Source organism: Triturus cristatus, chromosome 5_2 (assembly GCF_964204655.1).
Source record: "Triturus cristatus chromosome 5_2, aTriCri1.1, whole genome shotgun sequence".
Taxonomy (NCBI): domain Eukaryota; kingdom Metazoa; phylum Chordata; class Amphibia; order Caudata; family Salamandridae; genus Triturus; species Triturus cristatus.
The window spans coordinates 47,827,852-47,846,527 of NC_140588.1; the positions used below are offsets into that span (position 1 = coordinate 47,827,852).

Genomic DNA, 18,676 nt, shown 5'->3' on the forward strand with positions numbered 1-18,676 from the left:
TTCAGCAACTCTAAGTTGCTGAACTACATTCAATGAGAGCGCGTAGCAGGACAGCATCATATCTACAGCTGTTGATCTCTTCCCAAGGGCTGGGGCATTTCTACCTGCACAGTGCTACACACACACCTTAGCACAATAGTGCAAACCAGCGTAAGCCTAGCACATATTTTTGTACTGGTAGGTAATACTACATTACAAAATACTATGTTTAAACTTACTTTTAAACTTTTTCTACTTTCCTTGTTTATTCTACAGTACAGAGCAGTAGTAGTAAAATGTGATGTTTATTCGGACTTCGGTCTTATTAAACAATTTATAAAATACAGCAACATGATAAAATAACACACACCACCGACTATAAAATTCAAGTATAAAATAAAATAAGACACCATTTTTCCTACGATAAAATATGCGCAATCTCAAACACAGGTGGATTAAATAAAGGACTCCCCTCGAGTATATTGATTTATCTCAGATTGACTGTAAAAACCCATCAACAGACTATAAAAATCTCCCCTTAGCCCGTCACATCTAGGAATCTCATTTCAATCAATAGTTGAATTGCTTGCCCCCTATCCTTAGTAGAGTATTTTAGAAACACGGGTTTCAAAAAAGACTTCCGTTGGGATAAAAACCGCCAACAATCCACAAAATTGTGAACTGAATTCCCTTTCATGTTAATGCCACATAGGCAAATTTTCCCTTCGATTAACAACATTCCATGTCTGCCTGACATCAACACTTGATTCAACCCTCATCTAAATCTCAGAAGCCTTTGACGCGTCTTGATATTCTGCAATCTCTCCAGGCAAGGAAAGGTTTCGCCATCCGTCCATGAGCTTAACAGATGGGAAACAGATTGCTTTTCTCTCAAATAAGTAAGGTCCTCCTCCCTTGAGACCTGCCTTATTATTTTTTTTCAATTCTACCTTACTCACTCCTATCAGACTTGTATCATCTACTACATCTAATTTTAATACCCCACAGCATGTTTAAATTCTCCCTCTAACTCCACGGGCCCAAGTTAGCTCACTGTACATTATGTCCCTTTTAATACAGCTGGGATATTTTAGAGGTTTCCACACTCTCTATTCGTGTCCAAAATTGTATTATTTCTGCATGAGCCAAGTATGTCCACCCAGGGAGGCCCGTTTCCACTTTAACGGCCTGCGCCATAGTGGAGGATGTTCGAGAAAGAGGTTTTTAAAGACATCGTCCTTCTTCCAAGTCCCAGCACATTCCCCTCCCCCATGCCGACTACCTCGGCACCATAATCAAATTGTGGTCCTATTATGGCCTGATAGGCCATCAGCATTGGGTGCAGGGAGGGGCCCCCATAACAGGTGTCAAATTTCCTTATCCCCCCTACCATCGTAAGTGCCTTTGCTTGTGTTGAGGCAAGATGATCCTTCCATCCTAGATTATGGGAGAACAACACTCCTAGGTATTTATATTTGTCCACTCTCTCTAATTTGCCTTTGTTTATTACCCAACTCATGCTTTTGCTACGTTTCCCCATTTGGAGCACTTTGGTCTTTTCCATATTTATTCTTAATTTGTTCTTTTTTTCTGTTTGGTTGGCCTAAGATGACCAGCCAAACTCACATGCACACTTACAAGTGCCCTCAACTCCTACGCCCAGTCCCTGCGCTGTCAAGATAGGATTGTCTGGCCCCGCACTAGACTCGGCAGCATCGGCTGCCAGTGAAAAATAAAAAGATAATACTTTTTTAATTATCTTTTTATTTTTTATTCTGCAGTGGGGCGACGCTCCTCCGCCATTATAGAGGAACCACCGCTGATATTATTTATGGCTTTTCAGAAAACAAATGTTTTGCATTTTGCTTTTTTTACCAGTGGATTAAAGAGAATGGTGCAAATTTCCTACTGCATCTTGCAATGCAGAGCAGCAACTCTAAGTTGCAGGACTACGTTGAATGAGAGCACGTAGCAGGACACCGTCATATCAAGAACTGTTGCTGTCTTCCCAAGGGCTGGCGCATTTCTGCCTGCCCAGTGCCACACACACACACACCTTTGCACAATAGTGCAAATCAGGGTGAGCCTAGCACAGGTTTTGCACTGGAAGGTAATACTCCAGTACAAAATACTATGCTTCGACTTTTTCTACTTTGCTTGTTTGCTGTACAGTACAGAACACATGAAAAGATAGAAAAGTTTGGAGGAAAAAAAACATGTCTCCTTCTTTGTGCTTGCCTTAAGAAGGCATATTATTTAGGCACAAAACCCTGTCTATAAACATTAGTAGATAGGCCCTTTCATCAAAAATCATGGGTGATGGTGAGGGAACAGCCATGCACCAACAGTGGGGCACCCCTATACACAATTTGGCGCATAGCATTACTTTGTGTTACTTTTAGGCAACATTCCACTGCATTTGCTCTGGATAGTAAATCCCAAATCAACATATTGCACTGGTTTGCATCACTTTTGATGATTTTGCAACAGTGCAAAATGTTACTAAATCCCACCCACGGGGAAAACATCCTTTACCCCGCATGTGTTACTCCACATGCCATTACCAGGCATTTTTTACTCAGTAAAATCTTTTACAACGCAGGGCTTTACACTGCAAACTATTACAACGCGTTCCCCAAAGTAACGCCCCGTGGAGTTAGAAAAGTAAATTGCGTTGTAATGGAGAATACGTTGTAATGGATTGCGTTGCAAAGCCCTGCGTTGTAAAAGATTTTGCGGTGTAAAAACTGCGGGGTAATGTCATGCGGAGTAAAAGTGTGCGGGGTAAAGTGTCCTATTCCACCCAGAGTGTTTGCAAAAAATCTATGTATAAGTTCCATACTTGTTGCCTTGTTTGCCCCATGCAAATATTCCACATAGAAGCATAATAAACAGAGAAAGCAGACCCGCTAGCAAATCTAAATATTGCACCAGAGTCTGCATATTGGTAAAAATACAATGCGGCGCAGCCAAAAGGAGCTCAGTGCTGATAACTGGATTATGACGTCAGAGTTTACTTCTTAATTAACTAATCCATAGGTGGTGAGATCTCAAAATAAATTGGATCTCTTAGGCAGCTGGCAATAGTTTAGAGGTAAGGATTAAACATCCATTTATAGCGGTATTCAAGACTCATTAAGGCCCTTTTAACAGCACCCTTAGGCACCACAGTCATAATCATAACAATGTTGCAAAATAACTATCTAAATGCACAACTATACATTTTAGACGAAAGCAAATAAAAGTCTTTTAAACAAGTTTCCTCAGCTCTGTTTACCTTTTTTATCAGTTTACTGAAGAACAGTTCAATTAATTTAAAAACATGATCAGATTTCTTTCAGAAAAGTTCGATACGCGCACACTAGGCGCAAGAGCTCACTGGTATAAGAGAGTGTTGAATGAAGGGTACCACCAGCACCTGGGCCACTGAAACCCTAACGTGCCTGACTTTGTGATGTCTGCCCTTCCTTGCAGATGACGCTGAGGCATGAAGACGGAGACAACAACGTTGACCCCCCACCCAATGGACGCAAGGACAGGCGGAGGGCCAGCCTCGGTTCCAATGAGCGGCGGGGGCTGGAACGGCGGAGGAGTCGGAGGCATTCAGTCCAGACCGTTAAAAGCACTTTATCTGCCCCAGCTAGTCCCTGCAACCTTTCTAGCTCCAGCTTCATCTCAAGCAGTGGGCAACGCATTGATGACCTGAGTGAAAAGTAGGTCCCTGATTTTTTGTCGATTTTTTTTTTTTTACCTACAGTCAATGAATCGCTGTGCGTGGCCTGCCAATCATGTATGCAGGACACGGTCAAATATAATTATTGCAATTTAATAAACTTGTTATTCATTTGGTTAGCTGATCCAAGGTAGGACACTCAGGTGGCGTGAAAGTGATATTAGTGGCTTGCATTTTAGATAATCTTGGACATGGCTATTTGTGTAAATGTTTGTTTCTTCAGTACTGACATCTCGCAATGTCTGTGTTTGTGAAACATTCATTATAATACTGTTCCCACAGCCCACCTTAGGAAAAAAGCTTATGGCTTACAAAATGATCGCAGTTCATTTCTATTGTGTGGCTTGCCGCTCTCCTAGGCAATGTTTGCTCCTGTGACCTGTCACGTTTGCCGGAAACTAAAATCCCTCCAGATCATACAACTGAAGTTTAAAATGGGCCTTTTACTGGCTTTCCCACTTTGTGAATTATCCATAAAGTGTTGGTGGAAAATTCTATGAGGAATGGAAGCGCTCTATAGAAAAACAGAAAGTTATCTATTAATCTTTGACACATTTTAAAGGATGCCTGGTATATGTGACAGGAGCTGTTATAGGGTATTCAGCTCAGTTGAAGAACTGTTTGCGCATTACAAATTTCTTACATCCATTCTGAAAGTGAGATTTTCTAATGCTACCTGCCAACTGTGAGGCAAGTGATCAGTTTGGAGCAGTGTGGTCATGGCGCTGACAATGCGGTCCAGTAGGAGCTAGTCCGGATCCTGGGAGACCTACCAGGAGTGATGATTATTGTTTGCAGGGTGCTGGTAAAAGACGCTCAATTTGCTAACAACAGAAGAAGCAGACAGAGGATCACACATACATGCTTCTGTTACCAAGGATAAAGCAAGCTACTTAACAGGGCAACCGATGGAGAAGGAACTTGATGATAGAGAAGAAAGACGCTTGGGCGTCAGTAAGATTGAGCAAAGTAGAAACTGCACCATCCGTGGATGAGGTCACGCCGCGTGTGACGCATGGAAAAATATCTGATGATGAACTTGCGATCTACCCTCCTGGTTGTAGGTCCTCTCCAAAACTGAAACCACTAGCGTAGCATAGAAAAATGGCAGCATTCCTGATATCAACGTCCATCAAGTCATCTGGTGCCGGCGCGGAGGGTTTGGGTTACAATTTGAAACAATGGGGAGTCAGTGGCGTGAAGCTGTGCTGTCATAACAGTGACACGGGAGCAGCAGGACCTTGAGGATGGTCAATTTAGCAAGCACAAGAGATGTAGATGCTTGATGCTGCACTGACTTCCAGCACACACCTCCTTCAAATGACTGCCACACAAAATGTCACAGGCAAAATCCTGCATGACAAAATAATGCACTCAAACTTGCACAAAACTGAATAAACATCCAGCTAGACGGAATCTCCGAGTCTTTCTGCAAACAGTAAAACTAATTTGAGTGAAACACCATTGATCGCATGTGAATGACAGCTCTTTAAATTACGTGTCTAGTTTTTCTAGAAAGAGCACGCTGGTGAAGGAAGATTTGCAAGTCTTGAAAGTCAATCCAGAAGCAGAACATCCCAGCAGCTTGGGAACAGTGGGTGCAAGCGTCTTACCAGTAAGGTGTGCAGCTAGGTACACTATATCTAGATGGGGCGAGGGGTATCTATCTAATTCTGAAGCCGGTTGATGATGGAGGCTTGCGGCTGACATGGACGCCATTACTGCGGAGGAAGTCAAACCGAAGCTGTCTTGTAACTGTCTCTTGACCATGGCAATGTGAGTGCATGGAAAGGGAGGGAAGACTGAGTCAACCCTGTGAGACAGGAATAGGAAAACTTGCGTCAGTTCGCAGATACGGCAGTAGCAGAGTTATATTCCAAATTCTGCCTTGAGAGAACAAGTAGTATGAGCCACACTGTGGTGTTGATGCATTTCTTCAAGCATATCTACCTCTGCACTTAACCCCTTCAGTGCGGCGCGGATTACCGCGCTGTGCTGAAGGGTTCTTGCGCGGGCGGGGCCGTGATGGAGCGGTTCCGTCATGCGCACAGCGCGACCGACGCGCATGACGGAACCGCTCCGTCACAAGCATCGAAAGGGTTAAGGAGTTATTATGATTCTGACATGCAAGAAAAGAAATGTGGTAAAGATTTCCTCACCGTCCTTTTTGTAGGTGTATAGACAGGCACTAGTTTCTTTATCTATTACGAAATTGTTGACAGGTGGCATTAACCAATTTTTCCTTCATGCAAGAATTGGGCCCTTTGATTTCAGGTCTACTTGAAGAAAGCAAAAGGTGAGGGTTTCTGCAGTCCTTGTCCAGTCTTACTATTAATGACAGAGAAAGGGAGTCCAGTGACACCCAGTTTGCTTGTATTTCTTCACAGTGGGGCGAAAATGACATCCATTATTGATGTTGGGGGTCAACAAAAGAGGCTTATAGTATTTTTTACCCTCCTTGTTGGCTCTTTGACAGTAGAAACAGTTTAATTTCTTCAGCCAAGTTATGATGGTGGGGGGACATGATGAGTAGGGCATGCTTTACCTACTTAGATGACCTGCGCCAGAGCCCATTCACACATGTTGACTCACAGTACTACTCCAATGCTTAATGGGTCAGGACGGTGCAGCCATAACATGCAACCCACGTCTGCTAAATCACATGGTACCACTTTGTGTGGCACAATATTGTCTCTTTTCGCATGGCCATGCAGTGAAGAGAAGATATCATACGCCGCAGCAAAGGATGAGATGGAATCTCTTGAAAAGAGTGGTTTTCCAGCTCATGTATGGAGGCTTTGTGCAGCTGAGGTCCATGACAGGTTTTAAAACATCCCCAAAACACGTGTGGCAACTATGGGTGGGCAAAGAATTCCGCTCTGCCGGTGGAGTTTGCGGAGTTTTGCCCACTCTACGCTCCGCACAGAGTTCCGAAAAACTCCATGAAGTGACGCAGAGTGGAGTTTTTTCTCTGGAGCTACTCGCCAATGTTAAGTTGGCGTGCGCTCATGAGAAAAAATCGCATGCTAGACCTCCTCCCAGCAAAATTTCTATACGCGGGTGGTCGCGGCAGATCACAACCACTCGCATTGAGAATTATGCCACTCGCGTTGAGGAAGCTGCCGCTCAAGTAGAATGTCTACTCGAGCGGCAGAAAGCAGCAGTTCACTCTGGTGCAACTCGTAGTGCCGTTTGCGCTGATTTTACAGCGCGGGACACACTCACGGTGCTAAAAATCAGTACGAGCAGCGCGACTTACCAGACTCCACCGCTTGGCAGAACTCCGCTGAGTTTTTCCAGCACTTCATGGAGTTCCGTGGAGTAAAACTCTGCAAACTCCGCCCAGGCCAAGAGTCTACTACAGAAGCTGTGGTTTGTGTTTTTTTTCTTAGGGGAGGAGTGGGTCTGAGTCAGTGCTCTGTAAACGCCCTCCCCCTGTCCATGGCCCCGCCTCCTCCTCCTCTGTCGCACAGTGAAAATTGTTTACCAGTTCGCTGTTCGGTGTAGTGATGCATATTTTCACCCACATACCCTCCTCCAGGGCAGGTCCATGTTGTTTAGCATGCAAAACAAACCCTCCCTGAACAAAAGGCTCCTTTCTGATCTTGCTTCTCTGTTGCCTCAAGTGACACTCGTCCTCCAATGTGCCGTCCCTTCGGTGCCCCTAATACTCTTTGCTCTCAAATCACTGCAATATTCTTTCGGCTTACAACACCCTTGTTTTTCACATACCTGCTTCAAAACGCTGACTTTTATTTGTTATCTGAATACAAAAAAATAAAACCGTCCACTGCTTCCCCAGAGATGACCGTTTCTCCCCGCTCCATCCATTTTTCTAAAAATGTTTTTAAAAAGCTTTATCTTTAACGTTGTCTTTTAAAGAATTAGGGCTCCATTCTGTGAGTGTTAGCCCCACATGGAGGGCTGCGGACAGAGGCGCAACTAGATCCAAATTTCGGGGGGGGGGGGGCTAAGAAGAAATTTCGGGGGGGGGGCTGAATCTTTAAGCAATAGGCAGAGTGGAGCTGATTTGGGGAGGGGCTGAATCTATAAGCAATATGCAGAGTGGAGCTGCAGGGGCTCTTAGAAGGGGTGAAACAACAGCAAGGCCTCATTAACATGCAAATGGTCTTTTAAAGACCTGTGAAGTGATTGGTGCAGCTGTGTGTGTGCCCGGGAAGCTGTCGCATCCCGGGCTGCCACACACGACGGGGGGGGGCGGCTGAAGCCCTTTGAGTCCAATGGGTGTTGCGCGCCCGGCTGCGGAACAGGACATGGTCAGATGGGTTCTTTACATCTCTTGTGACTCACTTTAAATCCCAGTTCAGTTGAGGCCTTGCCCAGGACCCTTCCACAAATGGTTAGGTGCAGGTGCATTCACCTGCACGAAAATGTACAAGTGCTTTAACTTTGATGCACTGAAATGACTAATGCTTGACAATAACTCTGATGTAAGTACTCTGCTGTAACCATTGGATAGGTTTTCCTGTGAAATTAATAATGTGAAATAAAATACAACCCTTTGGAAGCCACTAACAAAAAACTCATTGTTTTTTCTATCTGACTCAGAGTGGAGGAGAAGCCAATATTGGAATCAGCCATTGAGTTTGGCATCTATCTTGATTTTGTTGGCTATGAGAGTTACTATCTCATGCAGGATTGCAGCTCTGAAGTGTCAAACGCACTGCCAGTGTTCCCTCCACCCCTAATATGAAACTGGGTTAATCCTCGTGAAATCTACAAGTAGGAAACTGGATGATAATGATGGACTAGTAAAGGGAGGACGAGTGGAAGCATTGAGTAATGTGGTAAATTCCCAATTTCTCAGTAGACAGTTAATGTATAACCAGAATTGCTATGTAGGTTTGCATTCACGAATTACTGATAACCCCACCCGTATCTGTAATTCCGGTGCAAGATTACTGATGCAGAATTACTCCTTTAGTAAGAATGACAACCTTAACCTCAAAACTATTAGTAACATCTCCTGAAATAGGAATTTTCCCTCAGTGTAGTGCCCAAGGTTTGCTGTCCCTTGTGGCTCTAACTCATAACTCTGCCGGCGGATGGGTTACTCCGTCACAAATGTATCGGATATCCCATCCGCCGTATCACAAGCTCCATGGGAGATAATGGAATTGTAATTTGGCGGGCTTGATATCTGTCACGCTTGTGAGGGCGTAACCCTGTCCGCCAAGATCGTAATCAGGCTCATGGAGCGCTCCTCCACCGCCCTCGTTCTCTCTGCTGCCAGCGATACTGTCACTCAAGATTAACTCCCGACAATGACGTCAAGCGATGCAGTTTCTGTTGCTGTGTTAGTCTGGGTCGTCTCCTGCCTAGATATCTCATTTTACACTGCGTCTTGGAGTTGCCCTGCTCCATGCTCAATTCAGTGTATGTGTGCCCCAACTGTTGCGACCTTCTCCCTGTAAACAACCTTTCTTCGCAGCATCATCACTTCTCTTGGTTTCTTTTGCCTCTTATTTGCTTGTGAGGCTCATACCTTACAGACATCTGACACTGAATAACTAAATGCTGGTCAATGCTTACACTTTCAGTCTCCAATCTCCCTACAGCCAGACCTAACATTCCGTTCACCAGTGGTCTGGAGGGTTAAAATTAATTCTTCTGGCAATGTGGGGTTTTCCACGTTGATGACCACCTCTGCACACCAGCACCTACTCAACACTTGCAAAACCACCCAACCTCTGCTCAGTTTCCACTCTACCAAGACCCTCATTAGTCTAGAATGTGTATCCTCCACCTGCAACCTCAATCCTGCTTCCAAACCCTTTCCAGTGTTTTGCTGTCACAGATCAACCTCACTGTTAGAGATACAAGCACACTGGCCTCATTATGTATCCCATGTCCCCCCCCCTTCTTTGTTTAGTCCTCTCCTGTTTATGTACGGTCTCCTCTGTAAGTTGGACAGGACAGCCCCATCTACATCCCCAATTGCTACCTTCAATCACAATTCAACATCACCTCACCACACCTACAGCGCTATGTCTCCTCAAAATTCAGGTCATCGAGGTGAGTTTCCTTTCTGCCACTGGAGCGGTCCACGTGATCCTAACAGATGCCTCCACCTGGAAGTCATTCTGAAGAGCCCTCATATTTCACCTCTCAGAATCCAGAGACGGCCCCAGCAGTGGACATCTCTTGCAAACAGTATATTACAGCCTGTAAAGTAGAATGGTCTATGTTGCTGCTGTAATTGTGGAGTCATTCCTCACCCGCACACCCCATGCCAAATGAATGATGTTTTTATACCTTTCACAGTTCCGGTGTGCCCCATGAAGTAGCGTCTTCACCATGCTTCTGTTTGAGATGCTCAGAAAAGAAGCACATAATAAAGAATTTAATATTGTGACAAATAAAAATACAATGACAAGGAATGTTGGTGGAACTGTTCATGAGATGAGAAATACTCTAATATTAAGTGCCCATATTGTGGCACACTTTCAAAGTTTCTAGACTCTATCTCTCTCCCGCTTTTACTCTCAGTTCCGTGCCCCATGGTTTTGTAGATGCTCAGATCCGTTCTTGAGTAGCTCATGCAGTTTTTTGGGAAGTTGAACTTCTTTTTAAACTTACCATAAAGCGAAAACTACAAATTCCAGAACGGAGAGGAAAAACCTTGAGTGAATGAGGTAGTTACACCTGAACCCGGGAACCGGGAGAGTTCTGCTTACCCTTCCTCCGCCATGAGCTAAAAAGCCGATGTCCTGTCACAAAATGCAAGTGAACCTGTAAAAACAAAATCTGCATAATTGGATGTAGCAAAAGCAGGCTGGATTTCAGGGTCACAGGTTCAGTTACAAAAGGACCCCCTCTCATGAGGGGGGGGGGGGGGGCGGCATCAGCCCCCGTTGATTGATTGTCGTGAGTTGAAAATCTTTAAAACAAATACAAATTAGCCCATAGGGGCTTTTCAAACAAACATGCTTATCAGTTCGAACAGCTGTGGTCCTGGATTTCTCGGCGCATCAGTCTTTTTTCAGCTGTCTTGTTTGTAACGCTGAAGAATCTAAAACGTTTCATGTTGCAAGCTTTACCCTCCTTTTATCCAAGGCGTTCCTTCTTCAAGCCTTACGCTTCAGCTATAGCAGGGGTACCCGATATAGGATTGGAATGGCGGGTCCATTCCAGATTTCCAGATTATCCATGTAACATAAATTCACGTATTTCCATTGGGTTATCCTCAAACTATGACATGGATCTGGCCCTGATGGGCCTACGTTGGACCAGTGGTTAATTTTAAAAATAATATGTGTCAAGACCCTCGCCAGGAGGGCACTGCAGCTTGCACCGCCCATTGCCCCTGCCAGCACTGCCAGTTCCTACACAACTACTGAACATCACACTCCTACAAGGGTGACCATTCAGGCTATTCTAGGCGCCCAACACTACAAGGATGGCTTGGGTGGCAGGCATTTGACCTGTTGAGTGTATATTGATTTAATAAACGGCTGTTGTATTGCTAATTTTTCAATTACAGACCGCGCCACCATGTGCGATGTTGACCTTTAAGTGCCGGTGCCGAGCACCGGAAACCACCGCCACAAATAAAGAACTGCCTTGGACTTGTCTGAGCTAAAAGGTTCCTGGCCATCCATGTAAACTGTGCTCCTATTTGCTGTTTTACAGCGATTAATCGTTGCACTCGAGAGCAGCAGGTGCAGTGGCTCAGAGGAGCTACTGCTGTATTTTGCTAGTCAACCAGTGGTCGAGGAAGGGGGCGCGTTTCCTTGCTTGCACCGGAGCCCATGGCATTCTCGCGATGCCACTGGGAGCCATTGTACATTGCATTCTAAGAAAGAGTCAGCTATGGCATGTATGAGCTATACCACTTACCAAGGTCAGTCCACTGGGCTGGCACTTGCACCGGAACCTCCGTTATCTAGATTCTCGGGCCCATTGTTCCTTGTCCAAAAAACAAAATATAAACTGTATATAGAGGGCTGTTCGAAGAATAGCACCTGTGTGCAGTGACAGAGACCAGGCCCCACCAGGTAGCGCCCGGATGAGCAGGGTTTTAAATGTGTAATAGAGCCTGTTCATGTCGCCCTTTTGATTATCTAGTGGCCTTTGACCCTCAGTGTGTGGCAGAGCCCCACGGTGAACCACTGTCATTAATCAGCCATGCTGCGCCGCTGCTGAGCGGGCATCAATTCGGACGTGACGTAAATGTTGGACGCGGGGGCGTGGCTTTGAGCTGCGCACCTGCTGCGTGTTCTCATGCCGGCCTCTGTTTCTACAACACGAAAACCCTTCCTTGCAGTCACTGGCGTGACTGCTATGCAAGAGACGTGGAATAATTAAAAAAAAAAAACATGCGTTTAACGACTGATTTTAATTTTTTTTTTATTGTTAACTTCTTTTTTCATTTGAAAGCAGTTTAAAAACGTCTTTTGCAAAATATTAGGGAGAAATTAAAACACAGTTATAAAAAAGCAGGTATCACCATAACTAACTCCGTCATAATTTTATAATTGCCCCAATCCTGTTTTGTTGAGGCTGAATCAATAAATATGCTGGGATTTGCCGTTTACCTTTTCCCCAATCTAAAGCTGGGCCTACACGTTTTAGTTAATAGCTATTTATACAATTTCATACGCTGTCCTTTTTTGCAGGGGGGTTTTAATATGTTTCTTCAAAATGGTGACTGATATTTTTTATTGTTTAGAACTGCACTTGTATATCATGAACTGTGAAGTGCAATTAGTTATAGGTTATTACATTTATAATTGGTTCTCTGATGGACGGTTTAATCCTTTGGTAAATGTCCTTTAGTTTGAAGGTAATACTTTTCGGGCTTTACACAAAGGTAAAGACATATTTGTTCTAATGCTTCTCTCCCCCTAAACAAATCCTGAAGTTGACTTTTTTTGCTTCTGAAGACTTCAAAAGTAGGCTTTGCATATTCCTTCATCGCCTGACAGAAGTCGCGGGTATTTTCGGATCTATACCCAAAGGAATTTCTGGAGTATGTAAAACGTTCTTCTGCAGTACTTTTTCTTACCTGGTTTAACATGCCTTTGTGAATTTGCTCTCAAGCATCTAAAATAGGAATATTCATGCAAAATAAGTACAAATGGAAAGGCCTCTGCTCTCTTTTCACTTTTACGAATAGAGAGTTGATTGTTTTGGGGATGATTTACATAAGGCATGCAAGAGTTCATAAAAGAGTACCCCTATATTACTCCTTTCTGTACTCAAAAATGACTTGTGAATCGGCTATTTTAAAAAATGGCTCTACTGTCACTCTAATTTTCCTCCATTTCAATAGTGATCGCGTGTCAGCTGCACTTGGGCTTCACATTGTCACCATGTGTTCGCTTTGTTCATTGGTGCATGGATCAAGTACAGATTGATTTCTTGATTAGTGCTCTTCTACTTTGCTTGCACTCGGATTGTGGTACTTTTTGTTTTTCTTTTTTTTCTTTTACTTTCAAGACAACTTGAAACCATCAGAGTTGAATCTCATGCATGCTGGTATTTCCAAGAGCTGAACACAAACAACTAGCAATAATGAAACTATGTTGCATGTGCCCAATGTCCCAAACATACATTTTGGCCAACTTCATTTACCTCTACCAACCCGTTGAACACTACATTCACCCTTACCTTCCTTCAACTCTACCCACCCCAAACTTTACCCCAAACTTTAAATGACCTTTAACTCCCTTTACTTCCACCCATGTCTAATCCCTACAATTACCCTGACCTCCCTTTACCTCTACTCTCCCTGAACCCTAAAATCACCCTAACCGTGTTTACCTCTACCCTCTCGAACCCTAAAACCAACCATACCTCCCTTTACCTCTACCTCTACCCATCCCCAAACCCTAAAATCACCTTTACCTTCCTTTGTCTCTACAATCACCAAACCCTTAAATCACCCTTACCTCCCTTTATATCTACCCATGCCCAAACCCTAAAATCACCCTTACCTACATTTACCTCTACCCGTCCTAAAACCTGAAATCAACCTTACCTTCGTTTACCTCCCGACCCAACCTTGAAATTACCCTTACTTCCATTTACCTCTACTCACCCAGAACCGTAAAATCACACTTACCTACATTTAACTCTACCCACCCTAAGCCCAAAATTACCAATACCTACCTTTCCCTCTATCTACCCCTGAGCTCTAAAATCACCCTTAACTCCCTTTACGTGTACCAACCCGTTAACCATATAACCACTGTTACCTCCTTTTATTTCTATCCATCTCTGAACCCTAAAAGAACCCTTATCTCCCTTTATCTCTATCCACCAAACCCTAAAATCTCCCTTACCTTTCCCTTACCTCTACCCATCCTAAAATCCCAAATCACCCTTGTCTTTCTTTAGCTCTACCCACCCATGAACCTCCAAATCACCCTTAACTCCATTTACCTCTACCCATCCCTAAAACCTAAAATTACTTTTTTTTAAAATAACGTTAAAAGTATGTTATTTGAAGAAAAAAATATTGCTTGTGTTGTAAAGTACTGTGTGACAGAGGTACAAATACTGACCTGCGTGGTGTTTACATGCGTGGTAAAGGTCCTGCACTATAAAGACTGTTTGATAAAAGCAGTTTCCTCCTCAGGCAAGACACATGCCTGCCTAAACTTTAAACACTCTCCTGCCTTCAACCTAAAGGTTTTGGGGGCACAGTCGTTTGTTGTATGCTGTTTGGTATATTTAGTGGGTACCTTCACCTCTTTGACAGTTTGTCCCCTCCCTTCTACCCCACATTCTATACTTTAGGTCTTGCTTGAGACAGCACGTGCGCTGTTGTTTGTGAGACATTTTCTTTTACAGGGGGCTTAGAGCTCACCAACTGTTCACCATTGGGTTGCTTCATCGTCACTCTCATTTCTGTGCTTCACCTTCATCAGCGAATGCCGGCTTTATCTTTTTATTGGTTTTTCCCTAGACTGGTGCATTGCCCAAGTACTGCATCCCAGCTGCACATCTGTAAAACATTGCTAAAAGATATTGACAAAGCCAAAAGCTCTTGCATAGGCAAGACCTCCTGGCTTTGCCAATGCATGTTTTCATGTGGTAGTGGCTCAGTGGTAAAATTATTCTTGGTGATTACATGTCACATTTTAATTGACAGTGAATAGTATTCCATAGCTCATGCCCAGTGTTCAGTCCTCTGCTCCTCCCCAGCTAAAATCGTGCCATACTGCAACAGAACTCTCTCATGCAGGACAGAAAGAGTGACAAGCGGGGGTGTTTCATTAATAATTGTTGCAACGTTAAAGTTTAAGAAGCACCTTGAAAGTGGTTCAGTCGGCCCATCATGTTCTCTGTGTTTCTGTGGCGAAGATCACACAATGAAACAGTAAATGATACGAAGGACTCCGCACAGGGAGGACTTTGTGTTCTTACCAAAACACTGTAACGTGAATTTTCTGTTGCTCATTGAGGCGAGACATGTCGTCTTGCAGCCACTTTAGAGAGCGTTGATGTGCACATTTATGTATACTAGGGTGCAGTTTATGATTGGAACAGGGTGCAGTTTATATTCGATACAGAGTCCTGTGCATAAATTGCAGGTATAAACTCATTAAAATTAATTTAGCTCATGTTTCCTTTTCGAATAAGGGAACATTATTTTTTTTTCTTATCCCCACACAATGTCCTTCCTCAGTCACACATCCAGCTTCTCTCTTTTAAATGAAGAAGGCCACTGCAGCAGCATGAAGGAGGGTGACCAGGGCTACTATAGCCCAGCAGACCTCACTACAAGCCTACATAGTCCATCAAGTTACCCCAAAACCGTTACCATAACTTGCACCCCTAATGCAACACTCCTTCCCCTTACTGACAGCACGTCTCCATAGACCTAGTCACACTCTGATCTGCAGTGGTAAGCCTCAGAACCATTTAGAAGTTGTCACTGGCTACTGAAAGCACTGCAATTCCACATTCCTTCTCACTGAAAGTTGCTCTTTGCAATGTTTTTTCTGCCCTGGAAATGTTCCCAAAGCTGCTTGTAATTTATGATCATTGGGAGGGCCGGAACACGGTTGAAAATGTAAAGTTATGCTAAAATTAGCAAAGAACATGGTGCATAAAGTATTGGTCATAGTGACCTAGGTGTTTTAAACTGTAGGAGCCAAGAAAATGGTAATGCTAGGCTCACTGGCATAGGCACTCAGATGTCATTCATTAGCATCAAATAGAGAAGGCCAAGATTGGCTCAAACAAGAGCACTTGCATGAATTACAAAATCAGCCAAAGTGTGCAGGAAGTTATGGAGTAGACATATAGGGTAGGTGTATGTGTCCGAATGTGAGAGTTAAGGCTGGCAGAATGGTTGCTGTTGTAAATGGGTTCCGCTCATTTAGTGCGCCAGGATTTTTTGCTTTGGATCACCTGGTCATTGAACCTCTATGGTGGGTGAGTCTTAAAGCCGGAGTCTCGCTCCTAGTAATTTCATGATACGTTAGACTGCATGTGGTTACCGGAGCACCGGCAACACATCTAATAGAGGGAGCACTGGGCTGCTTACACAAAAACATGTGTGCATACTCGCGTGCATATAGGGAAGGGGTGTGGCGCCGCGGCCAGGGCGACTGATGCTGGAACTCTGGGGCTCACGGTTCGTTCCCCGGCACCGGCGTCAGGTCAGCCCAGCACCATGTGACTCTGGGCAATAGCTCGCGTAATCTTCCCGACGGCCCCCAACGCCGGGATGCCTTCGGGTAGCTGTTCGCGTTTTACAAAGACTGGATTTATTTATTTATTTTATTTCATATGGATGCAGGTTGCACATGAGAGACTAGTCGTGCCCTGACTAGTAGATGCATACACGTAACTTGTCTGTGGCAGTTTTGAATTGCAAATTTAACCGTCAAAATACCCTTTTTGACAAGCTTATACCTGCCTTTTAAATATTAAGTCACCCATATGTAGGCCATATTGCCCATAAAGGCAGGGTGCAGATATTTAAAAGTGTCCTTACACTAAAATATCCCCAAATACAATTTTACTGGTGCATGACTGGCTGCTGCCATAGGAAATCATTTGCCTATATTTTTACTTTTATTGAATGTTAAATTGGTATTAATAGCAGCTAGAAAAACACCTCTTACACTCTTTTGAATTGTAGTCTAAAGTCCTACTTAATGGTGAGGTTGGATTTTAAATTATTATTTTAGAAATGCTACTTTTAGAAATTTTGCATTTTTCTGCCTAATGTTTGTGGGAGTTTCCCGCTGCCTTGACTGGCTATGGTTCTCCCACTGGGAGATGCGTATTGGAGTCAGATAGTGCATAAAAGGTCTTGGGTGTAGGGGGGGAATGGGTCTTCCTAATGGAGTGACTGGGTCCTCCCCTGATTACACTTCCTAGGGACTTTCCTTCGCACACAGAAACAGACCTGACACCAGTCTTTTGTGTCACCAGCCAGTCTGGAGCCAAACCCAGGGAAGAGGGGAGAACTGAGCAGAACTAGTTACATGGTCAGACATAGGAGTGTCTCCCACCAAGAGGCTGGACTGGGCATAAAAGTGCCATCCCTAGAGCATGAAGGAGAGCAAGACTCTGGAACCAGACTGCAACAGTGGCAACACCATGGACAGCTAGAAAGGCATGCCCCCTGATGCCCTAATTGATTGAGGACTCTGTAGCTGACCCCGTGACTAGTGGGCCTCTCCAGGGCCAGTGATGCTGGTCCCCTTACTGTCTCGGAGGACCAGTTGGAGGAAGACCTGGACTTCTCTGCCCCAGCAGGGGGGAGGGGAACATCAGGAGCCAGGCACAGGAGAAAGCTGGTGCAAGGAGCCAGTGAAACTAGCTCCCTGCAAAGTTTGCTCTTTACTAGGCCTGGTGCATACTCCTTGGGGTTAGAGCACACCAGGAGCGAAAAAAGTCCAAGGACGTCTAAATTGGCTCATTGGGGCCCGAGGAGTGGTTCTTTAAATTTTTGGGACCTATGGAGCAACAAGTGCATGGGACTCTACCCTATCTACTTGTAAATTTCCCCAGGGAGGACCAAAGTCCCAGGGGACAACACAACACTTTTAGTACTATTGCTCAGAGAGAGAGTGTGCATAGGGCCTCCTCCCTAGACTCAGTTTTGTCCCCTGAGGCCCCCTTCTCCTCGGGCTTCGATGCAAGAATACTGAGGACCAGGAACCCATCCTCTTGCCCAAAGTAAAGAAGAAGGGTGGTGGAGCTCCATCCACCAAGTCAGCACCCTGCACGCATGGAACAAGCGGGGAAAATTGCATTCTACCTCCTATGCCGGCAGCCAGCATGCCAAGGAGCTGGCTGAGGCATCCGCGAGTGGGCTCTCTGTGATGGCCGAAAAGTGAGTAGCACCTGAATATCCAATAAAAGCAGACACCCAGACCCCACGAAAGTTAAAAAAAATTAAATAAAGAGAGGCGGCATGAGGCAATGCAAGTGAAATTACTAACAATAAAGGGGGGTACTGTGGGCTATATTTATCCAGGTCCAGCATACATGCCCTTAAGTACTACAAAACAGAGAAGTATGCAGTTCCTAATGAACACTGTCGGTTGATTTGTAATTAGTGTGTAGTGAAGTACACACTAGAAGCAGGAGGGGGGTTCCTCCTTTCGGAAACCCCTTCCTGCTTCTAGTGTGTACTTCACTACACACTAATTACACATCAACCGACAGTGTTCATTAGGCACTGCATACCTCTCTGTTTTGCAATGCAAGTGAAAACACAGTGACAGGAGCTACTACTATAACATTTACTGCTCCACAGAGGTAGCACCCCATAATGCCCTACGGAGCTTGATGTGCATTTGTTTATCTCTGCTTGTGGTGGCCCCAGGAAGGCAAGAGCACCACCATCGTAAATTTCAAGTATCGTGAGGGCTGCAGGGAGTGCAGCAGCCTCCCCACCCAGAATTGAATTAAAAATTACTCCTATATCTCCTGGGTCAAAAAATGCATGACATGGCAGACTTTATATCCTTT

General features: G+C 44.5%; 1 protein-coding gene across 10 annotated transcripts in view; it reads left to right on the forward strand.

Moving 5' to 3' along the window:
* FHOD3 (formin homology 2 domain containing 3) overlaps nt 1-18,676 on the forward strand; it is a 1,229,746-nt gene that overhangs the window by 873,223 nt on the left and 337,847 nt on the right. For all 10 annotated transcript variants that reach the window (XM_085606822.1, XM_085606824.1, XM_085606823.1 and 7 more), the window contains exon 10: nt 3,454-3,692. In XM_085606822.1, coding sequence (XP_085462948.1) covers nt 3,454-3,692 — 239 coding nt within the window. The remainder of the gene's footprint in view (nt 1-3,453; nt 3,693-18,676) is intronic.